Below are 27,312 nucleotides of genomic sequence, written 5' to 3' on the forward strand. Positions count from 1 at the left end.
GAGCTAGCTGGGCCAAACCAACGTCACACCAGCCTTTTACTGCACCAGGCCAGCAGTGAGGTTAGGAGAAAAGAGGAGTTGGGGAGCATTCTCTCCCCCCTCCCCACCAATCAGCCTGTGCCCAGGCCCAAACCATCACTATCACACCAGCAGGGGGAGGCTACCAGTCAGGAAGGAGGAAACACAAGCCCAGCAGGGTCCGAGCTCAGGTTGGAATAGCAGGAGCTGCTGCATCTCAGGAGCAGAACATCAATGGGTAAACTTAGGTCACCTCCCTTGTTATTTCATTCCCCTCTCTTGTAAGAAACAAGCATGTCCAACAGCAGTAGGGTTCTCAGCCATGCAGCATGCCCTGCCTGCACCCCAGGCCAGGTTTGCCATGCAGTGCTAGCACAGCATGCCCATGCCACACTAGCCCCCTGGCAGAGGACGTGTGGCTCCAGCAATAGCACTCTACCCCAGCACACCATACAGATAGAATCATAGAATATCAGGGTTGGAAGGGACCTCAGGAGGTCATCTAGTCCAACCCCCTGCTCAAAGCAATCCCCAACTAAATCAGATCATGACAAACACATCAAGCATGTTTGTGAAGCCACCAGAGGTGGAGCTGGGATGCTCTGGCAAGGGATGACAGCAGCCGACAGTGGGGCTGCCCAGGGCAGTCTATGAATCCCTGCTGCATGACATGAGGCTTGTTACCAAGAGCTGGAAGAGGGTGAGGCCGGCTGCAGCCCACCACCACCAAGAGCCTGACAATTCTCCAGGGAAGATGGCTTCTCAATCCCAGAGCAGGAACAGAAGATGTTTGAATGACACACTCAACCACAAAGGCTGGGCTTTGTTTAGACCCAAGCAGGCACGAGGTAAGAGTTGGAGAGTAGAAAGAAAGCCACATGGGGAGCAGGCCCAGTGCAGGCCACCTGGCTCAGATAGGGACAGAAGCTGGTGAAGGCCACTCCTTGTAACTTTCCTCAGGCAGCAGGATCTGGCCACCCAGGAAGTTTCTTTCCTATTTTAAAAACGGGTGGGGAAGTGCTTGGTTCATTAAGAGCAAAACCACCCCAGCAGCCCAGAGCCCCCAACTTCCCTGCACACTAGGGCCTGGCCAACCGTCTTAGGGCCACAGCCCATTCTCCTGCCTCATTACAGGACTTCAACAACACTTACCTACTGAAGAAAGGCCAGTAGTACAGGGGACAGGTTTGTAACCCGTCTCTTGCCCCCACCCATCATTCCCTTTCTCCAAGGAACATGGGGATGGGTAGTGAGATGAAACGAGGACAGCACACGGGGCAGAGTGTGGGTAGCAGTGAAGGGTTGACAGAGCTTGCCAGTGGCAGCGATGGGTCCCTTAGCTCAGCAAACATCTAACTGCAAGTTTCAAAGTCTACCTCTTCCCTGGAGCAGACCCTCGGGGACACAGCTCGAGGACATGCTGCCACAAAGCAGTGCTAAGACTGATAGCCGGACACAAGCAGAGCAGACAACAATCTGCGGTGGAAGGCAGCCGGCTGGGGCAGACCAGATTCTATTCTCATCACAGTTAGTGGCAGCAGCTTTTTCCTGGTCTCTCTATGCTGCTCCCTGCCCTTCATACCAAGCTCCAGGAACTCCCTCCCAGAGACAGCAGTAAGTCCCCCCCGCCAGCCCCTGTGAATGACTAGTCCTGACACCACCAGCAGCAGGAAGAAAACCTTTATTAAAACAGATGGCCCTTTGTGGTGAGCCTTGACACAGTAACCAAGCAGGCATTACAGTGCATCTGCCAGTACAAAGACTGCCCTCCCAGACAGTTGCTTGATGTGGATTTTAACTCATGCCCTAGAATTTGCCTTTCCTTTCCTCCAAGAGGGGCTGTTGCCCTCTTGTTGGGCACTGTTTTGACCCCCACAACATTTTGTATTTTAAATGAATAAATCTGTGTAAAATAGCTGGAGCGGGCGTGCTGGGCAGAGGGGAGGGCTTGGCGGGGGGGGGGGGGCGCAGAAGCAACAGTAAGGATTGCTAACAACCCACAGCATAAGGGGAAATAGACCACTGCCCCACCGGAGTCCTGCAGTTCTGGAATGACTGATACCCAGCTACCAGCTCAGATCAATAGCATGCCTGCTCTCAAGAGGAGACAGCATGTGGATGTTTGTTTCAGCGCCACCTCCCCCAGCAGAGATCAGCACAGAGCTCTCTGAGCTGCTTTCCCCTCTGCCAGTGACACGAACACCATAGCCTGATCAGAGGACAGTCCTGTAACAGGCTGGGGCTTGTTTCTCCCTCCCCACACCAGCCCGTGTCTCAACAGCACTGGGTATTCTCACGCTCTACATACCAAATATTGATTGCTTATGCTCATGCAGCCTCTAGTTTGTACAGTCTGATTCTATCTACACCATCCCAGGAGGACAGAGAAGGGGAGACAACAGTGGAAGCTGTAGGTGGGGCAATCAAACAAACTACATGGGAGAGGTGAAGAAACTAAGAAAAACAAGTTTTAAAAGCACTTAGCCCCTGCAAGGGGGGAGACCCTATGGAATTCAATTCCAGCCAAGTTAGGAGACAAAAACCCTTTACATAAAATAAGCTGCTGCCAAGAACAGGCTGTTAGGCTGAGCCTGCAGAAGACACAATTAGCTTTACTACTACACAGGTGAAAGCCAGAGAGCCTGCTCCCACCCCCTTAGATCCTACATGTGGCCCTTGCTGGTGCCATGGTTTTGGCTCTGTTGCCTCCGCCTGGTGCTGCCTTGCTATAGCTGGTTTCAGGCCCAGCGCCCAGGCTATGGCTATGCTCCTGGCTTGGCCATGGTGGAGCGGAGCTGTAGTGTTCCTTCTGCCCAGGAGCCCGGGAACTGGCGCATCTTCTGCCACAGGCTCACCTCCTCTCCTGTGGAGTCCATCCAGTCCACCACCTGGTCCTTACTCATACCTGAGAGAAGGGGAGCGACAGGTGAGTTACTGCAGTGCACAGCCCCGTTCCCAAGCCCTGGGCACACAAGAGCAGCCTCCAGCCGCACAGAAGGGATGCTGGGAAACGGAGCAGCGGCAGGTAATGACTGGGACGGCTGAGCGTGAGGGGGAGCATGGTGCCCAAGGGATTTCATCTTCCTATCAGGCATCGAGCTTCACTGGATGGTGAATGGGGTTCTCCAGGGCAAAGCTGGGGAGGGGGGGGAAAGAGAACTTGGGTGACCCAGCCCACCCATTACACTCTGCTACAGCCCCAGGAGAGCAGGGGCAGCCCCACCCAACAACTGAGACCAGGGGGCAGCTCACCATTCCCAACTCCCAGCCTGACTCCTCCCAGGAAGTCATTGCTGGACAATGGCTCGCGGTCCCAGACAGTCAGCTCCAGACAGATGTGCTGCAGGTCCTCTGGGCGGATGCCATTGTAGACAAAGGTGTGGTTGTAGTGAGGATTCAGGGTCTTCTTCATCACAGGAGTCTTCCTCTTGGTGGCCTTGTTTCGGAGCGGCAGCAGGTAGCTGTGGGAGAGGCCCTTATATAGTTAGCAACTCCCCCTCACAGTGCCCCCCTCCCACCTGAGCAGAAGAGACCATGATGGCTCAGGAGATTGGTAACAGGCTAGGGGATTTCAGATAGTGGGCCCACCAAGGCAGGGATCAGTTCTTCTCTAGAGCTGTAGAGGACCCAAACAAGTGGTCCCAAGTGGGGTTGGGGCCCCAGACTATAGCAAATACATCCAGTGCTGAAGGGACAGCTTTGGATTTGGCCAAGTAATTTGCATCCAATAGTAGTTCAGTGACTAGGGAAGAGGCTGTGTGATTTCAGTGCAGCTCCAACACATGGGAGTCAGTTCTGGAGCGTGAACATAAAGAACAGCCATAGTGGGTCAGACCAATGGTCCATGTAGCCCAGTATCCTGTCTTCCAACAGCAGCCAATGCCATGTGCTTCAAACCAAATGAACAGAACAGGGCAATCATCAAGTGATCCACCCACTGATGAACAGTCCCAGCATCTGGCATTCAGAGACCTTCTGACATCCAGAGTATGGACACCCAGGTCCATTGACGGACCTATCTTCTATGAACTTATCTAAATTCTTTTTTTGAATCCAGTTATACTTTTGGCCTTCCCATCTCCTGGCAACAAGTTCCATGGGTTAACTGTATGTTGGGTGAAGAAGTACTTTATGTTTTAAACCTGCTGTCTATTAATTTCATTGGTGACCCCTGGTTCTTGTGTTATGAGAAAGGGTAAATAACACTTCCTTATTCACTTTCTCCACAGCAGTCATGATTTTATAGACCTCTATCATATCCTGCCCCTTAGTCATCTCTTTTCCAAGCTGAATAGTCCCAGTCTTTTTACTCTTTCCTCATATGGAAGCTGTTCCATACTCCAATCATTTTTGTTGCCCATCTCTGTACCTTTTCTATTTCTATTTCAAGTGTGGGCATACCATGGATTTATATTGGGGCATTATATTTGGTCTTACCTATCCCTTTCCTAATTGTTCCTAATATTGTTAGCTTTTGTTTGACTGCCGCTGCACACTGAGCAGATGTTTTCAGAGAACTATCCACGATGACTCCAAGATCTCTTTCTTGAGTGGTATCAGCTAATTTCAACACCATCATTTTGTATGTATAGTTAGGATGTTTTCTAACAAGCATTATTTTGCATTTATCAACACTGAATTTCACCTATTTTCTTGCCCATTCACCCAGTTTTGCGAGATCTCTTTGTAACTCTTCACAGTCCGCTTTGAACTAAACTAACTTGAGTAATTTTGTATGGTCTGCAAACTTTGCCATCTCACTGTTTACCCCTTTTTCCAGCACTGACCTGAGGACAGATCCCTGGAGGACCCAGCTATTTACCTCTCTCCATTCTGAAAACTGACCATTTATTCCTACCCTTCGTTTCCTGTCTTTTAACCAGTTACTAGTTCATGAGAGGACCCTCCCTCTTATCCCATGGCAGCTTACTTTGCTTAAGAGCCTTTGGTGAGGGACCTTATCAAAGGCTTTCTGAAAGTCCAAGTACACTAGGTCCACTCGATCACCCTTGTATAGATGTTTGTTGATCCCCTCAAAGGATGCGAATAGATTTTGTAAAATCTATTAGCAATAGATTTGTGCCAAACAGTGTTGACTCTTTCCCAACAAATCATGTTCATCTGTGTGTCTAATAATTCTATTCTTTACTATGTTTTCAACCAATTTGCCCGGTACTGAAGTGCGGCTTACTGGCCTGTAATTACTAGGATCACCTGCAGTGGTGCTGGAACTAGAGGTGCTGCACCCTCTGGCTTGAAGTAATAACAACCCAAATACATGGTTTCCATCATCATCAACACACACACACACACCTATAAAAATGGTTCCAAACACCCCTAATCAACGATGGAGCCTTTTTTAAAAACTGGTGTCACATAAGCTATCCTCCAGTCACCTAGTCAGAGCTGATTTAAGTGATGGGTTACATACCACAGTTAGTAGTTCTGCAATTTCATATTTGAGTTCCTTCAGAACTCTTGGGTGAATCCCATCTGGTCCTGGTGACTTATTACTGTTTAATATATCAATTTGTTCCAAAACCTCTTCTATTGACCCCTTGACGTGGGACAGTTCCTCAGATTTGTTACCTAAAAAGAATGGTCAGGTGTGGGAATATCCCTCATGTCCTCTACAGTGAAGACCAATGCAAAAAATTAATTTTGCTTCTCCGCAATGACCTGGTCTTCCTTGAGTGCTTCTTTAGCACCTCGAGTGTCCAGTGGCCCCACTGATTGTTTGGGAGGCTTCCTGCTTTTGACAAACTTATTTTTTGTTATTCGTTTAAGACTTTTGCTAGTTGCTCTTCAAATTTTGTGGCCTGACTAATTATACTTTTACACTTATTTTCCTCAGTAGGATTTGACTTCCAATTTTTAAAGGATGCCTTCTTGCCTCTGTCAGCTTCTTTTACTCTGTTTAGTCATGGTGGCATTTTTATTTGTTTTGGTACTTTTACGATTCCTTTTAGTTAGCGGTATACATTTAATTAGAGACTATTTTGGTGTTTTAAAAAGTTTCTATGCAGCTTGCAGGTATTTCACTGTTGTGACTTTTCCTTTTAATTGCTGTTTAGCTAGCTTCATTTCTGTGTAGTTCCCCTTTCCTAAATTAAATGCTACTGTGATGGGCTTTATGGTATTTCCCCTCCTCCCCCACAGGGATGGTAAATTTATATTGTTCCACTGTATTCACCTCTTGGACCAGATCCTGTGCTTCACTTAGGACTAAAGCAAGAATTGCCTCTCCCCTTGTGAGTTCCAGGACTAGCTGCTCTAAGAAGCAGTCATTAATGGTGTCTAGAAACTATCATTCCATCCTCTGGCAACGTGTTCCCAATCAATAGGGGGATAGTTGAAATCCCCCATTATTATTGAGCTATTTATTTTTATAGTCTCTCTAATCTCCCTAAGCATTTCACATTCTGGTCAGGTAGGCGGTAGTATATTCCTACTACTATATTCTTATTCATGCATGGAATTTCTATCCCTAGACATTCTATGATACAGAGTGATTCATTTAAGATTTTTACTATGCAGCAGAACCCCATTTATTCAACCATCCATTAACTGTCTCTTTGTATTAAATGAACAACCAACACAGATCCAAAAGCAGACGATCTCTTCTGTGGCTGCTAGATGGTGCTGCAGCCTTGCACTTTCCCATTCTCCAAGTTATCCAAATCTTTGATTATCCGATCTGGCCTTGGTCCCAATTAGATCAGAAACAGGGTTCTGCTGTATTTGACTCTACACTTTCTTTTGCATATTGTGCCACTCCCCCACCAGCACAACATATTCTGTCATTTCTATACATATTAGTGTCCCATTGACTGTCATCATTCCACCAAGTTTGTGATATTATATCAATAGCTTCATTTAAATACCAGGTGCTCCAATTCACCCATCTTAGCACTGAGACTTCTAGCATTTGTATACAAGCACTTATAGAATGTCAGTTTTCAGTTGTCTGCCTGCATGATGTAATTGAATGGAACTGTTTCTCTTCAGCTCCTGCCTGCATTTCATCAACTTCCATCCTCTCCTCTTTACTACATATGGAGAACGCCAATTAATAGCTCCTCCCTCCCCCCAGGAAGTCTGTGGGGTTATATTGGCTTGTGACTTCCATCCATGCCCATGAGCTGGAACTCGCCTCTCTCTGGCTCTTATAGAGGACCCCTCCGTGGCCAGGCACTGGGAGGAAGTTTGTGGACCACGCTGCGCTTCTCTTGGCGACAAACCGCAGATTTCAGCTGAGTTGTGGATGCTCAGCACTTCTGAAGCACATAGGGGTGAGCTGCTCCAGACCCCTCCTATCAGCATTTAGGACCTTTCACCACAACAGGAGCACAAGCTCATCAGCATAAACACAACCCTCAACCCCGTCCCAACACCAGGCAGCTGGGAGAGGGTTGGGGACAGAGAGGCCCATTCATTCCCAGGCCCCTGGGTCACTCCACTGCAAAGCATTATCCAGGGTCATTGTAGCTGGGAGGGCTGTTCTGTAGGTGCCGTCCATCTCCCCTGTAACTGGCATGGTTCCAACACACTCACCCCTTGACAAAGCTGTCAGAGGTCCCTCCAGATTTGGCAGCTATGAGGTTCTTGGCCTCTTTGATCCAGACCTGGAGTTCGCCTCCTTCCTCCCGTTTGCCTGGAAGAGAAAGTCTGAATCATCCATGTTTTCAGCCACAGCTTCTCTCCAATCATGGAATGTGACCCCTTCTTTGCATCCCTCCACTGGCATCAAACATAAGCCTCTTGTCTTTGCTTGCAAGACTCTCCACGGTCAAGCTCTCGTTCACTATTGAGGCATCAATCCTCACTGCAGCTGGCCCATGCTGCCAGCTTCCATCACCCACTTGTTAAATTTGCAGACAAGCCCCTAAGTGCATTCTCCCATGCTGCCCCTCATGCTTGGGAGGTGCTCTCTGTAAACATCTGCAAAACTACTTCATTGTCCTCCTTCAAAACCTACCTTAAAACTCTCCTTTGCCGTGATGCCTACAGAAAACCTGACAGTGTTAAGGCTGCTAGTGTGCAAGGACCACTGGCTCTTATGTGGACTCCTTGTACTCCAGTTATCTGTATCCATCTGTGGTCCCTTGTCTTATACTTACTTTGTCAACTCCTCAGGGCAGGGAGAGTTTTTGTTGTTTGTACAACACCTAGTACAATTCGGGCCTGGTCCACAACTGTGGCTTTTAGGCACCAAGGTAATACAAATAAATAGAACTGCTGGCTCACTGAATCTCAGAGAGGCTGGCCCACAGACATCCTCATCTGTAATAGATGTACAGGTCCCAGCATGCTGTGTTTTATCTGCCCCTGAATTGCCTAGCCCGATTCAGGCTGGGTCCTGGATCTTGGGAGAACTGTCCCACAACATAAGACAAGGGCAGCTGATCTGCTCCAGAAGCAAACTGGATGCAGATTGCCAATGCAGCTCTCCGCCCAGGAACCCGGCTCTAGCTTGCATCAAAGCTTTACTGCAATAGCAGCCATTACCATTCAGGCTGAATCTGCATAGAAGGAAAGCCTAGCTAGTAGCACTGCTGAAATAATCATGGATCAGAGTCACATTTCAGAGCTGAAGGTTAAAATATTACAGCTGCTTGGTCCATTAATGGATTAGCTTCTTCCCGAAAACACAACAAGCAGTTCCTGTTCCCGGATGAGCTCTGGATGTTTGGAGACTGGGATTACATACTGGATGCCAGTGTGGATTAGCATCTGGATCTGTTTTCACATATTACTTTATGAGCAGAGGTTCTGCAGCAGCTCAGACACTCACCCTTTTTCCCATTACCCACCCCTGGGTGTTTGGAAGATGGGATGTACTTCATGGAAACAACCAACTCTCCTCTGTACTGCTGGGAGCCAGCAGAGTCAGCACCAGCCTGAAAAATGGGTATCAGAGATTTTAGGGCCACACTTATTTAAGTAAATCTTAAAATTATTACTACTGGAGTCTTGTTTATACACTAATGTGCCCCAGTTCAAAGGGTTTGTTCTTTTAAAAACCAGTTTAATTAAACCAGTGCAGATGTGTGTGGACTCAATATGATTTTTACCAGATTGATCATAAAGACAGACATCTAACTTGTGCAAACCCCACATAGACACTTCTTTTGTTTAACTATAGATAGGTTTCTTATATCAATAACCAGTGCAAGCTGGTGTATAGACAAGGCCTTACTGAAGGTGCTGCCACTCAGACAAACACACTCAGGGTGGAGCTCTCCCAAAGATCTCCTAGAGATCAAGGAGAATTGGACTCATGCAGAATCCCAGACAGCTGGAAGCTCAACCACCTCTACTGCTTGTGCAAACATGAGTTTGCCATGGCGGCAGCTGTTCCACAGTGCCTTACTAATAGCACCCGCTGGCCTGCAATAGGATTTGGATCAGGTCCTCAGAGGTCCATGGGAGAGAACAGTCTCGGACCTTCCCAGCAGGAGAGATGCCAGAGTGTTGGCACCCTGCAGCGGCAGGAATCCACACTACCTTATGAATGTTCACGGACTCCCCTGTTGTCACATAAGGCAGGTGTACTAAGCAGACCCAGAGAGCCAGACTCAGTCAGAAGGACTTTATATGACTATAGACATATTGATTGACTTGTTCAGTAAGTCCAGATCTCTGAAGGTATATGTGGCAAGTGTCTTACTTTGTAAAATAACCAGGTGTCCATCACCCCCCTAGGAAGCAGACTGCCTGCTGACGTTCACTTCTATATATAGACTGATGGACCAGAGTGCTAAGACGCCCTGAGTACGTACTCGTGTGGCTAGCTTGTACGGCCATCTGTGTCACTCCAGCTACATTGCTTTTTTCAAGTGCTCTCTTGAGCGGAACTAGCATATGTACATCTATGCAAGCTGGGAATCACCCCCAGTGCAAACACAGACATACCCTGTGAGGGATCTGTGTCATTATGTTAGAGGAAAGAGCATCTCCCACAATAAAAAGCACTGGCCAGACTAGTGAAGAGCACTGGTCGGGGGAAGTTCACATCTGCTCCAGAGCCACTTTCCTTATTGGGAGAAGCTGTGGTGGATTCCTAGGGTAGGTCAGATGCAAGAGCTACAGGGGCCATACCTTGCCATGCAGGGGGAGACGCTCTTCCACCTGATTCTCAAAGTTCCAGGATTCCATCGGGATCTCCACCTCCCCCAAGAAGGTGTTTCGGCCAAAGCGATCGTGGTGCCAGACTGAGAACTGCAAGGTTCTTGTGAGCAGGAGGGACTTGCTGATCTCATACTGTGAAGAGACAGGACCACAGAGCCAGGTGAGCCAGTGGTGGCTTCCCAGAGCAGCTAGGACCATACCTAAAGCTTTCACTGTGAGGAGGAGATGCCCCTCGGCACTCCTAGGGAGACTGAAGTCTTCCCACCTCCTCTTGAGAGCCCAACTGGTGTGTTTGACTATTGTCACATACTCCTTTTCCCTTCAGGGTTTCACCCACTGTGAGGAAGGTACCAGGCAATGGCTGCCCAGCTGCATTCCAGGAGTCTAGCCACACTGGAGGCATGTACTCTGGGTCCACAGCAGGGACTCCAAAAGCTGCCCACAGAAAAGGAAGGGCCGATTCTGGGAAGGAGCCCCAGGAGCTTAGAGGATTTTTCTACTGAGGCTCAAGTTTTCAGTAAGTCTCCAACATGTGGGACTAAGGTACGTGCACACATGCAAGTGGGCTGGACATCTCACAACCTGCTTTGCCCAGGCAGCTTCAGGTGTGTACACTTGCTGAGTGACTAATCCAAGACCCACGGAGGAGCTGGGCCTGCACTCACCCATTCAAGGGACTCTCTACACTGGGCAGCCCTGGCCTCCTGGGGGCGTGGGAAGCACCTTTAGGGTAGAGGTCTGGAGGCTGGGGAGCAGAGAGTTCTGCTCAGTCCATCTCTGAGCACAGGCCTGGCCTTGGGTGGGCACAGTGGAATTGCTCAGATTTGGGGATGAAGGTTACTGAAACAGGAGGCTCCAGAAACTACTGGAGCTTTCTGGATTCCAAAGCTTTAATTGCCACCCTCCGTCCTTTGTGCTCCCTGCATTTATAGCAGGGGAGGGGGGCTGCCCTGGCATTTATTTATATCGGCTGCAGCACAAATTCTGCAGCAGAAGCCAGTACGCGAAGCATGCATCTGGCAGCATTCCCCCTGCTGGATCCACACGGCTTGGATTTAGCTGGCTCCCTGCTCAAGTGACTGTACTGCCCTCTGGTGACATCGCTGCAGCCGGGAGGGGCCACAGAAAGCAACCTTTCAGAGATGGGAAGGGTGCTCTGAACAGGAAAACGCCCACCCTCCGGTGACGGTGGCAGGATGCTAGGCAAAGCAAGCAGAGCAGGAGAGTGATGTGTCTGCAGGGAGGTCATGGCATCCTGACACACAGTTCAGGGCTTTAGCTATGCCTGGCCAAGTCACCACGGCAACAGGGCTACAAAAAAAAATGCAGTGACGTCAGCAAGACAGCCCTGCACAGACTGTCAGTTATCTTGGTCCCTGCCCCAGTGCTCGGAGCCTCGTGCAGGATTTTCAGAACTCTGACTCTGGTCTACATGGGAAATCAGCGTCCCTCTCCCTCCCAGCAGCCCCAGCTGAGGTCCAAGAAGGAAGGGGCTGTTTTCACTCCATCAGTGAAGCAAAAGGATGAAGCGAGGTGCATCTGGTGGTGAAGCCTCCCTGCCCTGGGTCTTATGATTTGGGCCAAGCATCTGCCTCCCCAACTGAGCTTGTGATGGAGCTCTCTCTAGGGTAGGTTGGAGACAGCCAATAACCCCTGCCCCAGAGCTCACCTTGAGCAGCTCATTGTACAGCGGGTTGACACTGTTGCGTTTGATGGTTGTCTTGCGTTTGCCTTGCCGGGATTTATCAGGCAGGAGGTACGTCTTCACGTATCTGGAGGAGGCAAGCAGGCAATGTCATCCATTTCACGGGCATCTCCCCAGACCTAGCACATACTCCTGCTCTTTGCCCCCCACCCACCACTGCCAGCCACACCTCTGTTCCTGGATGGCAGCTGTCCATCTCAGACGCCTAGCACGGGAGCTTTCCTAATCAGTACGGCAGCACGTAGCACAGGACAGGTCCAACCCCCCCCCGCAGTAAGGTCAGCACCTGTGGCAGGCAACCCCCCATTCGTCCAGCCCCATGCCCATATCCCGTGCCAGAGGCAGCTTGCTCAGCACTCACGGGTTGGAGCGCTTCTTGGCCTCATCAGCATAGGCTAGCTGGCGACACTCCTTCACATGGATGAACAGGGTCTGAGTCTTGTGCTCGTAGCTCAGAGAGAAGGCGATCTCTCCTGTGACACAGACGTTGCCAAAGTCACCAGCCTCGCTGTAAATGCTGACCATGCTCCCCAGGGTGCTCTGAAAGACATGGTCCCGGTAAGATTTACGCCCCTAGTGCATCTTCAATTCCTCCCCCATGTCTGCCCTCCTGACCACTGGGCTGGAGTCACCTTCCCCCAACCAGTTAGCCGTGGTAAGTACTCAGCACCTTTCACACCCTCTTGCGAGCTCTATCAGAGAGAGACGCTCAAGCTGAAAGTCCAAGGCAGAGCTCGGCACAGTACCTAGCTCTGCTAAACCTGTGCTCTAACCACGAGACAGTGCTGCCTCCCTGCTTCCTAACCCCAATCCTCACTCAAGCATTTCTTCCTGCAGTCCTGGGGGGGGCGGGGGGGCAGTGGCAGCAGAGCCAGAGGGACACTGGCAGCAAAGCCAGAGGCGGGATTTGATAGTCTTCAACTACCTGAAGGGGGGTTCCAAAGAGGATGGCGCTAGGCTGTCCTCAGTGGTGGCAGATGACAGAAAGAGTAATGGTCTCAAGTTGCAGTGGGGGAGGTCTAGGTTGGATATTAGGAAACACTATTTCACTAGGAGGGTGATGAAGCACTGGAATGGGTTACCTAGGGAGGGTCTCCATCCTTAGAGGTTTTTAAGGCCAGGCTTGACAAAGCCCTGGCTGGGATGATTTAGTTGGTGTTGGTCCTGCTTTGAGTAGGTGGTTGGACTAGATGACCTGCTGAGGTCTCTTCCAACCCTAATATTCTATGACTCACCGAAGAGGTACCGCTGCGCATGCTGCTTCTGGCCGTCCTCCGGCGATGGATCTCCACCAGGTTGTCAATGTCTTCCTCCTCCTCATCCTGCAACAAGGGATACAGCCATCCGTACCGGCCGGAAAACCAAGGCAGCTAGACCCCTCCAGCAGCAACCCTGCCAGGGAAGCAGCCCCAGCCACTACGGGTACAGCTACATGGCAGTGAGTCCCAGAACCTGGGTCAATTGACTCAGGGTCCCCTGCAGGGCTAAAGATAGCCACGTAGACTTTCGGGCTCAGTCTGGTGAAACTCGGCAAGTGGGGAGGGTCTGAGCACCCAGGCTCTGGACCAATCCCTGATATCTACACGGCCATCTGTAGCCCCACACCGCAAGCCCGAGTCAGTTAACCCAGGCTCTGAGATTCGCTGCTGCGGGGGCCTATTTGCTGTGTAGATGTACCCGAAGGCTCCTTGCCCAACACCCAGTCCTGTCAGGTGTACTCGCCTCAGACCAGGGCAAGATGCCCTGAGCAGGCAGGCCAGCACAGAGGAGAACAATGACCTGACTAAGTTCCTCCCCTACAGCCACAGAGAGTTCATTCAGACAAGATGTGAGGCTATCGCTGGAGACCCGCAGATGTGCAATAGGGTCTGTGCTTCATTGGGAGTTTAGATAACAGCATGGTAGCCTGCAGCTGAACTGAAATGGAAGGAGGCCGGGGGGAGCAACTCCCCTTCGATCCCATGGGCCTCAGAGAAAGGTGGGGTGAAAGAGAAGCCTCCCTCTTAAGCAAACAAGTTAATTCAACGCAGCTCAATAGGCTCTCACCACTTCAGTTTTGAGACCTGGGACCGACTTGCTTCTGTCTCCCATGGAGCCACTTTCACTTCCCAGCTCCTCCGGGCGCAGATCAATCACTGACTTGGTGTAGTCTGTGTCGGAGACAGGAAGGTGAGATGCCTCCAATCCCAGCCATTAGTGCAGTGCTAGCACGCTGTTACAAGCATATCTGGTGCTCACTCATCCACTGGTCAAAGTGTGTTACAGAAGCAGGGAAGCATTGCTATTCCCCTTTTGAGGGCAGAGGAACTGAGGTGGGGTGAAGTGACTTGCCCAAGGTTGCTCAACAGGTCAGCAGCAGAGGTGGGAACAGAACCAAGGTATCCAGACTCAGCCCTGCACTTTGTTTCCCAGAGCACAGCTGCCAGGGTCCCCAGAGGGCAACTCACCTGCAGGCCTCAGGGTCCTCCTGGGATTCTTCTTGAATATGGTTTCATTCTCATCTGCGGATGCTGCACCATGGCTCCCCACACGAGCCTCCTATGAAGGGAAAACAGGCTGTTCAGAGAGGGGGAACTAGACTGTATATAACCCCCGGCCCCAGAGCCCACAGGGCAGGAGAATCCGATCGCTGCAGCACTGGTGGCGGACACATACACTTTCTGAACCGGAGGGAGTAGTGTCTCTGGAGCGGGTGGGGATGGGCAAGGTGGATACGTTGGAGCCCACGGGACCAGGCCTTTGCTTCCCCTCTTGGAAAGTAACAGTTTTATCCAGGGAGTTTCTCCTGCAGACAGTAGAGGAAAAAGTCAGACTAGCTCTGTATCCATCCAGCATGAGAGCTCTTTGCTGGGGGGGCTGGGCAGGGGGAGGGGGGAGACTGCCTAGCAACCAGAGTTAGCTTGCCTATCAGCCAATATCTTGACTTTCTCAACAAGCATCGAAACAGCCTTCTGAGTGAGATTAGAGTGTCTCTGTCTACCAGCACCATGTGCTAAGAGAATGAGCAGGGGAAGACGTGGGGGAATCCTGCCTACCCAGTGTAAGATTTAAAAACAGTAAAAAAACCCACCTTTTTCCCTAGCACTGCATTCTGCACTTGCCACTCTGCCTGCATCACAGCCAGCTCAGAGTTACCTACTGTTTAGGCAGCAGCAGCACTGCTCCCAGTTCCTCTCATGGCTCCAGGCCTCCTGGGGTGTATCAGGACTTTACAGGCAGCAGGGCACCAGCCTGTTCAGCACACGGACCGGAGCACCCATGGGCTCAAAAGGGACCAGGGCTTGGGAGACAGCTGTACCTGTTGGAAGGGGAGGGGAGCAGCATCTAGAGCAGGTTAGGGAGTCATCTCCCCATTAGTGTCTCAGCTAAGCATTCCTGGGAAGTGGGGTCCCAGCTCACCTTCAGAAGCATCCCTAAAGCGTGCCCTTTTCCTCCTACTCCAGATCTTTAAAGGACCCTCTCCACCTGCCCTTTGAACCGTTTACTTAAGGCAGGGGGAGAGAGGGAGGCAGGGAGAAGACAGCAACACAGGAAGTGGGAGGAGCCAAGAATCTGACCGCTCCTATTGACTGTTTCTGGGCACAGGAATCAGTCTCTAACCTGGAGCTGACACCTGTGCCAGTGGCGTTGGGTCTGTACCCATCCAGACTCATGTTCTCCATGGACTCGGTATCACTCTTCCCATCTCGGGGGTCCAAGGCTTCAGGAGGCATGCTGGGAAAAAAACAAATCTGTCCCTATGGTAGGAAGGGCAGTTCCAGACTGCAGTGCAGGAGGCCCAACCCCTCCTGAGAGACAGGGAGATCCAGGGTGTCAGCCACTATGCTGTATGGCAATATGGGCCTTTGGAGCAACTGGCAGCACTTTGATTTTTGCCACACAGGGCCTAGAGGAAGATACCAGCCCCTGAATGCAGCCATTTTATTTATAAGGGCAGAAGATGGGTTTAAGATAAGCAGAGCCACGTGGTGGATTTGTAGGTCAATAAGAGAAGGGCTTGATCAGATTAGACCTGCATCAGACCACCACCACCACGTTGATCATGGGAGAGCTGGATTGGCTTGGAGACCTATTGAAGCTCTCTGGAAAACTCCATTGGAGGGTTGGGTTACACAACGGCAAATCCTCCTCATCTAACAGCATCAGGAAGGGGCCTGGAAAGGAGCATCAACAAGACAAGGGAGCTTTAAAAAGGTCTGGTCTATTTTAGCTGTATATGGTCTCCATAAGCCAAAGTGGCATTATGGGACAGCCACCGTAATTTACATTTTCATGCCATCACCCAGATGAGCCACTTTGGTGCCAGATATCAGAGGGGTTGCCTTGTTAGTCATTTTGGTGCCAGAAAGCATAATGGGCTGGGATAACACCTATCTCCCATGGTTCCTCTTTTGGGACAACAGATTCCAGCTCAGCGCCCCGTGGCCGAGGGGTGGTATCATTCCCACTGCAGGCAACAGGAGGACATAGTTGACCATATGAAACGATACAAGAGGCAGAATATCACACAAAGTCCATGGGACACAAGCACAGCCAGCTGATCAGGTGCAACCGACAAGCACCAAAGCATCTCACCAACAAGGGGAGGGTATCATGCTGGGGGCCTTCTGGCTGAAGGAACAGGGCAGGAGCAACAGCACCAGTTTAGCCCTTCTGCAGTTCGTGGCTCTTGGCCATTCTTACATCACACCTTGAAGTGATTTTCTAATACGTTCATCAGGCATAGTATCTGACTGTCTGTGCAAGGGAAATTGGGAGCGACAGACAGTCCTGGTCCCCTGCCCCAGGGCTGGGAGGGCAACTGAGGAAAGGATCTTCCCCAATCTATTTGCCAAGGCCTAGAGATCCAGAGTCATCTGCTGTAGCATCCACCAGCAAGACTCAGTCTGCGCCAGGAGTTCTCAACAATTTTTTTGGTGACCTCAGAGTGCAGCCACCAACTCTTGCTGATGGCCACTCTGACATCATGGTTTTTCTGTCCCTGCCTCCCACAGCCCTTCAGTGAGAGCCTGCCCCGTGGAAGGTGGTGTGACGAAGTGGGACTGTTCTTAATATTTCCTCTGAATACTGTGTGGGTGCCTCAGTTTCTGGCCGACCCTCTGTCGCCTGGCAACTAATGGCCAGGCCCTTCCCCCCTGCAAGGAGATGCTAAAGGTGTGGGAGAACAAAGAGGTCAGGTGACCTCCTGGCCCAGGAAAGAGACAAAGCCCAGAGGAGGAGGGGCTGGAGGGGGATTTCAGTTGGAGCTAGCTGGGGACGGGGAGGGAGGGCAGACCGGAGTGTCTGACTCTCTGAACTCCATAATGGACCCGGCCGAGGGGTCCCGTTCGCTGCTGTACCTACAAGCTCTGTTTTAGACCATGTTCCTGTCATCTAATAAACCTCTGTTTTACTGGCTGGCTAAGAGTCACGTCTGACTGCAAAGTGGGGGTGCGTGCAGGACCTCTGGCTTCCCCAGGACCCCGCCTGGATGGACTCGCTGTGGGAAGCGCACGGAGAGGCATATGCTGAATGCTCCAAGGTCAGACCCAGGAAGGTGAAGCCGTGTGAGCTTCTTGCCCTGAAGACAGTCTGCTCTGAGGGAGAGGAGGCTCCCCAAAGTCCTGGCTGGCTTTGTGGGCAGCAGTTCCAGAACATCGCCCAGGGACTCCGTGACAGGTGGGTCAGGAACTCACCAGCTGCCTGCAGAGTTCCAGGCTCCCCATGCCCCAGCCTGGCAGGAATGGGGGAGCTGCCTAAGGGAGTGCCCCGGGGACCAAAAGCCGCAGCCGCTTCCAGCACCACGTGCACTGACCTCATGTGTCTCCAGAAGTGCTGCCCAGAGCCCCCGAGGAAGTTGCACGGTGCAGGGCACTGATCCCTGCTGGTGGCACCAGCACATACACCAAGGCAGCGCATCTCACTGCCCTTGGTACCAGCTATTCAGGAGCAACAGCTGGGCGCTGCAGGGAGGGGGTCGCTGCTTTGCCCCCCCCATCTCCACCCCTGGTTTGGAGGCTGACATGGCCGCATTTGAGAAACGCTGGTCTATGCCCTATACAACTACCAGTCCTCTTCCCATAAGAGAGAACATCTTCTCAAAGCCCACTGCTCTGCCCCATGCACATGGATTTCAGGTCATTGCTTACCTGAGAGATCTGAAGTGAATGCAGGGAAGGTGGGAATGCAGGGAAGGTGAATGCGGAGGCTCAGAGGACACCTGCAGGATGGACTTAAGACTCACCTGGGCTCCTTCTGTTGCTCCTGGGGACTCTTCTGCTTTGCCACGGGGGAGTCTTTTGGATCGTTCGGCTGTGCCTGCTGGAGAAGGGTTTGCCCCACAGTCTCTCTTTTGTTGGCTGGAAGAAAATAAAAAACAATGCAAAGGCAACCAAGATGGCAGGAGAGCAGCCCAGCAGGGGCAGCTTGCAGAGACCTCTGGCATCTTATTTCCCCATCGAAGTGCTAACTCTGCCATCGCCATGAGCAAGAAAACAAGTGCCTACATCCAACCTGGAGAGCCCCCTGGAGTGAAATGGGGCCTGTGTCCATGGCCTCTCTGTACAGAGGCCGCCAACTAGGCTGCATCCCAGAGGTGGTTTTCTGGAATAGGGCCCCTCCCCACCCAGAGCTTGGCTGTTCCTACCTGGAGGTTTGCGCCGAAGGGACATTCTCACTATGTCGCTCCCCAGCCTGTTTGCAAAGCGATTGATTCTTTGGTCATAGAACCAGTCACCGGTTGTCTTCTTCAGCTCTCTGCAGGGGAAAGAGGCAGTGAGAGGCCATTCTCACCCTGTGTAAGGTCAGTGTTCTCTGCTTCCTTTGCTCTACCACCCTGCAGGAGGAAACACTGTTGGAGTAATGTAGATGAGCATGGCAATTTTAGGATGCAGATGCATAGAAAGACAAGATCCGAGCCCCAAAGAGCTGTCAGGCTAGCCCTGGGCATGCAGTCCCGAAAAGGCCTGCATACACTGTCAGCAAGGAACAGACACAGGATGCCTGGTGCACAGGCAGCAGGAAGCTCTCCCGGTGTGAGCAGCAGCAGGAGAGATGCTGCGGAGCTACAAGTGGGAGAGGGACAAGGGACTCAGGTAAGGCAGGGCAGAAAAGGAGAGAAGGGTCTGTTTTTTCACCACCAAAAGCTTGCATACTGCCAGCTTGGTGCACAAAGAGAATGGGACGAGGGGCATTGGAGGGGAAGACTAATAGCAGAAGTGCTTGGAACAGACTGGGAGGGAAGAAGAAAGGCTGGACTCCAGGGTAGGTGGAGAGTGGAACAGCTGCGGCAGGAGATAACCAGGACAACAATCAGCAGCAATAGAGAAGGATGGATGGGTTTTAGAGATGTTGGAGGAAGCCATGAGGTCTTTGCAAGAGCTTACTGTGGGTGGGAGCAGGGGAAGAGAAGAGCAGGATGGCATCCAGGTTGCAAGCCTGGCGACAGGGAGGATGAGGAAGGCAGCCATGGCCTGTGCAGAGAGAGAGAGACACTCAGCCTGAACTCTCCCCAGGGAAACACTCACGCTTCCTTGGTGCAGACTTTGCAGCGCCAAGTGCTGTTGATGCTGTAGGAGCGGCAGTCCCGACACACCAGGTGGTTGCAGCCGCGGCAGGTGTTGGCCTTGGGGCTCACGCGGCCCAAGCTCTGCTGGCACCGGGCACATGTCCGCTCGCTGTAGCGCTGACTGCCCCGCTTGGCCCCTTTGCGCCGGATCTCCAGCAGCTCATTCTTCAGTCGCCTGTTCAGATGCAAAACCCATGAGCAGTTAAAACCCACACAGAGCCCTGAGTCGATGCTGCCTCTTAGAGCAAGTCAGGACAGGGCAGTGATGCCTGGGCAACCACCACCATTTACCTCCCCATCCAGGAGGAACAGAGCACAATACCAGTAGGGCAGCTAACTACAAGACCCATGTCCATCCCCACCCTGCCATTTACAGGCAAAACCCTACCAGCCATCAAGGAAGCACAGACTGCAGCGGAAGACTTTGAAGGAAAAAGAATCTCCCCCCTACCCAGGCTCTCACCTGACCCTTCTCTCCTCAGCCTTGCGGAGCTCTTCATCTCGCTGCAGGACTTGCAGGATCATATCCCTCTCTGCCTCCGACAGGAAAGACAGGTCCACAGCCTCCGACATGGCTTATCCCAGGAATCGCCTGCCTTTTCCTGAAAGCAGCTGGATTCCTCAGAGCTGGAGGCAAGTTAGCAAGTTAGTACAGCCAAGTGCAACACTCCTGGGTTCTTCTAAGCCCCTGTACATTTGCATGAAGCAATAACTCATTGATAACTTCAGGTGGCCATCAACTGCCCCTGTATCTACTCTGCCTCACTGCACTTTAATGCAGGTACTCCCCACAGCCTTGCTGTGAGGTGGGACCAACAGTCACTAAAGCATGATCAGCTTCATCCCTGCGCCTGGCCTAAGAGCATGCTGCCTCTGCTGCCCTCCCAGCACCAATTACACACCCTGTTTAGAGAGTTCAGTGTTTTGGAAGCTCTTAGCCCCCTGCATGTGGCCTTAATGAGCCTCCATGGGAACATCCAGTGGCTGAGTTGTTTCACCAACACACTTGGAGTTTCCTGCCTGCATCCAGCACTTGCAGACAGACCCAGCCTGGAAAGGGATGGTGGTGAAAAGAACAAAACAGGATGGATTGGAGTTCAGAGTTACAGCGCTGTGCCTCCCCTACTGACAAAGGCCCAAGTGTCCAAGCACAGCAAGGCCTTCTGAGCCGCAGACCTCCCCAACCCCAAGGAAGCAAGGCTACTGCAAGGACTCTGGAAGCACAGGATGTAGGATCTGGCCTACGAGGCTTCCCTCAGAGCCCAGAAGAGGCAGGAGAGCAAAAAGATCAGGCCCCTCTCGAAGCTGCCATGAGCAGTTGCTTGCAGTATTTCTATAGAGCTTGGACCATATCTAGGTCACTTCCTGTCCCAGCTCAGCTCATCGGGGTCAGACACACCACACAAGAGCGCCAAGCAAGAGCCTTCAAACAAAGTGTCCCTCCCCCATCTCAGGAACAGTTTCCTCAGGGCTCTGAAGCACACAACAGCAAGCATATGCTGCTATCAAGAGCAGCACTCCCCCCTGTCTTGTTCACCCAGAGCCTTGCAGGTTCATTTCCTGGTCTGGAACCCAGCTATGTCCAGTGATGCATTTTCCCCTACCGTCAGCAGGAAGTTCACACTCCCTTGATGCTGCCCGAGTGACCTTCCTGCCTCCTAGATGACATCACACTCCATTGTTACGGCTACAGATGTGCTGTGACTTCTCAGGACAGTGGGAATCAGGGATTGCCTAGGAGCAGGAGGCCAGGACTCCCAGAAGGAAGTTGAGAATCTCATTGAGTTCCAGCTCAAATGTGTTGGGGTTTTTTTTTTGGTTTTGTTATTTTTTAAATACAAAAGAAAGCCAACCCTGCCTTAGGATTTGCCTGTGAATTAACTCAAGAGAGCACAGATCAAGACAGAGCAATATATTAACCCCTGTGCTATTTTCAAACTGAAGACCCTAAGCAAAAATAAGTTGCATATTGGAATTTATTGTACTCAGTGTGACAAACTTCTAAACTTGTTTATATAGAGAAAAAACCTGCACCAAAGATCAACTCTGCACAAATAACCTCATCTTGTAAACCACCTCTTTAGGGTACTTAGGTTCCAGGTTTTGTTTGACCTTTAGTTAAAGAGCCACCTCTACTAGGCAACTCATCTTTGCCGGTTCCTTAGTCCCATTTTCAGTCTATTTAAGCGAGATTTTGTGTTTCAAAAAAGGCACACCATTCCCATTGTGATGGGTGCAGTGTTAAAGACAAAAAGCCAAGGGATTTGGCCCCAATGTTTTGTTTTTTCATTAAAAAAAAGAAGAAGTATTTTCACAAGATTCTGAGATGACTAGAAATAACACCTGGACTGTTTAAAAAGCATCACCCTCTGGTTTACAGTACTGTGCTAATCCATGTGAGAACTGGAAAGTGAAACTGATCAGCATATCATTGTTCAAGCAGAACATGAAAAACCGTTAATATTACATTTTTAATAACCCAAGGTGTCCTTTATTTAGGTTGCTAAGAAAGGTAACATATGAATTTTAAACTGCCCATGTTCCTTTAAATGGCCTTGTTCTACAAACATGCAAGAAGGTAGAATCTGGGTTCCAAAGGAATGGAAAAAGGAGCAGCAATAAGAACAAAAGCAATGGGGAATATCAGTGGGCTAATTGAAGTCATGATCAGTACTTTATTCAGAGCCGCTCTGAAACAGTCCCTCAGCCCCATGTCAAGGAGTAAGATGCATTTCTTACTTCACGACTTGCAGTAAGTTGGTTAAAAGTCTTGTCTGGATACCAGAGTGATTGGCACTTTGATAGACGATCCAGGAACAAGCAAAGTAATGACAGTCTCTCTGCCAGCACTCAGTTAACATGCTTATATACGCTATTCACTTCCTACTCAGTCACCATTATCAAGCCCTACCCAGAATACATTCCTCAGACTCTTAGCCATAGAAATAGGAGTACTTGTGGCACCTTAGAGACTAATAAATGTATTTGAGCATAAGCTTTTGCGGGCTAAAACCCACTTCGTCGGATGCATGCAGTGGAAAACACAGTAGGAAGATATATATACACACGGAGAAAATGAAGAAATGGGTGTTGTCATACTAACTATAACAAGAGTAATCACTAAAGGTGGGCTATTTCTAGCTCTCCCCATTCCTGGAGCTCCATGCTCCTGACACATTCCGCTGAGTCTGTATCAGCTACAGGGATTTTAGCTAAGAAGCAGGATGCAGATTTGAGACCTCTCTAGAATCACAGCTGTATTGGCCATTTCCACATTTTCTGTAGCATAATGTTCTGGGAAAGAAGGGCTCACTAGGACTGGGTGAACATCTGGAAGAGACAATATCCTCAACCATCCCACCACCAGTAGGCTTTGGTGATGCTCTCATTTATTCTCTCCCCTTTCAACTCTACTGTAGCACTTTTCCTCACAAATGGGATCTGTCTAGATAGGTATCTAGAGTTCTAGGCCTGAAGAAGAAAATCAACAGTGAGCAGCTTCTAAGGTAGTTGGAGCACCAATCCAGTGGAGAGAAGAATGGAAGTTGCTGAGATTCTGTTTGGTTAGAATTGGCTTTTCTAAATTGCTAGCCAAATGAATGCTTAGGCATCATAAGGCAGGTCTGCAGAGAGACAAGCATCTTCCCTTTTAGTTCTGTATTCAGGAGTACCCATTTTGGACTCAATACTTAGATGGACTGGATGGGTGTTTTCTCAAACTAACTTTTAAGTTCTCAGTCATGCATCCAGACAGATGAATGTTGAGAAATTTCTTCTGAGAAGTTCAACAAGCTCTCTCTTTAGTGCAGCCACTCCAGAAGGTACTTTTGTTCCTGTAGATCCCACCTGAAGGCAGCCATTCCAGTACACTCCCTGACAGTCATTGCGAGGGCCTCTGCAACCCAGAGGTTAGAGCAGGGAAGGGTCACCACTTGAAGATGGAGTGTCCACACTCAGACCAGGGGAAGGACCCAGGACAGTGGAGGCTGTTTGCAGATACAAGAAATATTAGCCCAGCAGCTACATGCAAGGTCAACGCCAATTCCCCTCTCCCTGTGCAATGTCCTCTTGTACCCAAGTGATCATGAAGAGAAAGAATGAAGCTGGACAGGTTGAGTAACCTCTTGTTTGACAGAGTGAACTGGCCTCCCAAGGGAGCCTCACCTTGCCATATGTTCTCTGATCACTATACTTCCAACTCCCCAGGCTTTGCTTCTTTAGTGAAGTGGGAAGGGGCTGAGGACAAGGGAGCCAATGCTTCCCTAGGAACACTGCACCCTCTAGGACAGTGCCAGAGCAAGACTCAGAACCGCAAGTACCCACCCTCTTCCACCTCCAAAGAGCCAAGAGCCGTGTAATCCCAGTCCAGCCTGGGAGGGCCACTGCTTTTTATTCTCTTGGAGCTACACAGCCCCAGGGCTACATGCTGGCTTCCCTCCAACCCAGGGGTATTTGGCAGTACCTGACTTCCTCACAAGGCCTGGGACTGTCAGGCTTTCCTGTACGTGGAACTGCATAGGAAAGGCTGCCAGGGGACACCCTGCAAGAACCTTCCCTCGCCTAGCTATCACCTACCTGTATTTAAGAAGTGCATAAGCTCTGGACCAACTCTGGTTACTACAGAGGGAGTGCAAACCTCTTTAGATTACATCTTCTTCTAACCCACTCTGCGTTACACTAGCTGGACTCTAAACTCATTTCCCAACATGTAACCCATATCCCTAAGAACACAAGAATGGACCATTGGTCTGACCCAGCATGGCCATGTAGCCCACCATCCTGTCTTCCAACAGCAGCCAATGCCAGATGCTTCCGAGGGAATGAACAAAATAGAGCAATGTATCAAGTGATCCATCCCATCATCCAGTCCCAGCTTCTAACAATCAGAGGTTTAGGGCCACCCAGAGCATTGGGTTGTGCCCCTGACCATCTTGGCTAATAGCCATAGATGGACCTATTTTTCACAAACTTGTCTAATTCTTTTTTGAACCCAGTTATATTTTTGACCTTCACAACATCCCCTGGCAATGAGTTTCCACAGGTTGACTTCCACAGTACTTCCTTTTGTTTTAAACCTGCTGCTTATTAATATCATTGGGTGACACCTGGTCCATGGGTTATGTGAAGGGGTAAGTAACATTTCCTTATTCACTTTCTCCACCCCAGTCATGTTTTTATAGATCTCAACTAAGTGGGAATGTGATAGTCTCTTTTCTAAGCTGAACAGTCCCGGTCTTAATCTCGCCTCACATGGAAGCTGTTCCATCCCTCCACTTTCTTCCCGCATTCCCACTTCCACACCATCTCTGGATTGGGCCCCCAAGTTCAGGCTGCCATGCCAAAGGTCAGAAGAAAGGAGTTAGCATGGAAAGTGACTGCAGGATGTGAACTGAAACTACCACCCCCTTCTCTAATTTACACCTTCTGGCCACACAAGTTACACCAACCACACACTCTCTCTGAAGTCTGACATCTGTACATGTAGACTAATTCACATTGCATCATCTTACATCTGAAATTGGTCTGTCTCCAGTGTTCTACACACACAGGAGCACCTCTGCAAATGGGAGAGAAAGTATTTGCATAAAGGTTTTAATTAGGAATGTGACTCACAGATGAAGATTAGCAGGATCTAACAAGTGGAGAAGGTTTCAACACAACAGTCCCATAGCTATTATTCCACATGAACGCCAAGCAATGTCCAAGCATATAAGAGAAATACAGCCTCTACCTCCGTACTTATAAGCCCCATTCCTTCACGACAGGATGTGCGCAAATGAATGCATCCTCCCACCACCCAGATGAAGCAGGGAACTGAGTTATTAGAGTCATGGTCCTTTCCTGTGGCAGGAAGCCTGGGACTGCTGTGCAAGGTTCTGGAAAGCTCGAGCAGATCTGGAAACAAACTCTCCCTCCCCACCAAACACAAGCTGCAATCCTTCCTCTCCCCTCCTCGCTGACCTGCCGTGAGAGCTGGAGAGACTGAAAGTTTGGGAGTGGGAGCAAATTCCTGACCAGCTTAAGCAGTGAACTGCCACAGCCAGCCTGACCCAGACACCAAACCCCTCATGCCCGCCACGACAAACCCCAGCCATGCACTACTATGTGGCACACCCCCAATCTACCCACCACCGCACCAAGGGGTTTGCTACCCGCACAGCAATCCCCAAGCTTGCTTACCACACACGCTCCAGAACTGGCATCTACACTCTGCCTGTGCTGTCCCAGCTGTGCAGGAAACACGTCTGTAATAAGCCAGGCTCTGCTATCCGAAAGACAAACCTCTCCAAGAATGCCAGGAAGTCAGGATCACAACCAGCAGCCCGTCCCAGCGAGCTGGTCTGGGGCCAGCACCCCAAGCAACACACAACTCGGCGGTGTCCGGGCTCCGCCGCAAGCTCAGCGATCGCGCAGCCCTGGAAAGCCCCTGGCAAAGCAAGGAGAGAGTCAGGCCACGGCCAAAGCCAGAGCTTCTTTCCCGCAGCCCCTGAACAGCAGCGCCCCAGCAATTCCCCGGTCACGCCGTCCGCACCCCGGGCTGGGGGACACCCCGCTCCGGCACAGGGACCGGCCGGCACCCACGTGTCCCCACTACCCCCAGCGCCGGGCACCGCCACGACCGGGTGTTGGAGCCGGAGACGGCGAGTGCCCAGGCCGCCCCCTGCACGGCACCGCGGCCCCAGGCCCGCCCACAAGGACCTGCCTGCGGACACCGCCCCGATCCGCCGCTGCGCCCCGGCTCCGCAAGCGGCACCCGCCGGCCGGCACCGCCAGCTCCTAGCAGCCGCAGGGAAGAGGGAGCTGGACGGAGCCCGGAGCGATACCTGCGGCGTCTCCTGGCCCGGCGGCTGAAACTTTCGCCCCGCGTGGGTGGGGCCGGATCCTTAAAGGGGCCGCGCCCCCTCTCACCTGCTCCCTCCCTTAAAGGGACCGTGCCCAGCCGGAGAAGAGCCGGCGAACGCACGGGGCCCCTGGCACCGGGGAGGGGGACAGGGAGGACACGACCCCCCCCCCCCGGGGCCCCCCATGAGGGGGGGGGAGACCGCCCCCCCCCTCCCCCCCCCCCCCCCCCCGGCCCCCCCCCCCCGAGCCCCCCCCCACCCTGTTCCCGCTGCCCCCCCCCCCCCCAGCCAACACCTGCTGTTCCAATCCCACCTCCAGCTCTGCCAATGCACCTCAGCCATGACAATGCAGCATGCCCTGAGAATTCCAGGGGTGGCATCACTTGGCATCAGACATCAACTTGGCATGGCTTTACATGGAGAGGAGACCTTTCAGGTGCCCGATACCCCCCAATGCAAGGGAGCAGTCAATGAAATTGAAAAGCAGTAAATTTAAAACTGATGAAAGGAAATACATTTTTACATGATGCATAATAATCTGTGGAACTCACTGCTACAAGATAGTAAAGAGTTTAGCAGGGTTAAAAAAAGGACTAGATATGGACGTGGAAAATGAGAGTATCCAATGAGATGAAAGGATTAAATAAGTTAAGGGATATAAACTCTTATTTCTGAAGACATAAGCCAACAATTAACTCATTTTGTTGGTGAGAAACTTTCCCTCTGGGAAGGCTATTCCAGAATTGTGCACTTTGGGGCTTCTTGCACTTTGCCCTGAAGAAGCTGGTGATGGCCAGTGTTGGTGAGAGGCCACTGGACGACATGGACCCCACTCTTGCATTGCCCAGGGTTGTATGTGGTGAGTTTTGCAATATGGACAAATGTTTCTAAGCACGCGCAAGGAACCATGGAACTATTTTTTCTTCATGGTCTGCCCTGAGCCAGAGCTGGACCCCAGTCTCCAGAGGTGAAGAGCTGCCATATTAACACACTACGCAACCTGAAACTAACTCAGTCACACTGAGAAAGACTTGAATGTTGAGCCCCTGTCACGATGTTCCCTCATCCTA

General features: G+C 51.0%; 1 protein-coding gene across 2 annotated transcripts; it reads right to left on the reverse strand.

Moving 5' to 3' along the window:
• Positions 1-1,338: 1,338 nt before the first annotated feature.
• Positions 1,339-26,283, reverse strand: SYTL4 (synaptotagmin like 4). Of its 2 annotated transcripts, XM_024216167.3 has the most exons (18): positions 26,225-26,283; positions 25,581-25,827; positions 19,864-20,027; positions 19,360-19,575; positions 18,480-18,589; positions 18,078-18,192; positions 15,455-15,568; positions 14,510-14,639; positions 14,302-14,392; positions 13,901-14,004; positions 13,090-13,176; positions 12,216-12,394; positions 11,819-11,921; positions 10,120-10,281; positions 8,813-8,918; positions 7,573-7,672; positions 3,271-3,479; positions 1,339-2,923 (listed from the first exon to the last, which is right to left on the reverse strand). In XM_024216167.3, exons 3-18 carry the CDS (start codon positions 19,971-19,973, stop codon positions 2,781-2,783), a joined length of 2,079 nt encoding a protein of 692 aa, XP_024071935.2. In that variant the 5' UTR covers positions 19,974-20,027; positions 25,581-25,827; positions 26,225-26,283; the 3' UTR covers positions 1,339-2,780. The 2 variants fall into 2 exon arrangements, with proteins under 2 accessions (XP_024071935.2, XP_024071934.2); XM_024216166.3 differs by lacking the exon at positions 26,225-26,283 and having other exon boundaries at positions 25,581-26,045.
• Positions 26,284-27,312: the final 1,029 nt, after the last annotated feature.

This window comes from Terrapene carolina, unplaced genomic scaffold (genome assembly GCF_002925995.2).
Source record: "Terrapene carolina triunguis isolate 2854851 unplaced genomic scaffold, T_m_triunguis-2.0 Scaffold131, whole genome shotgun sequence".
NCBI lineage: Eukaryota > Metazoa > Chordata > Testudines > Emydidae > Terrapene > Terrapene triunguis.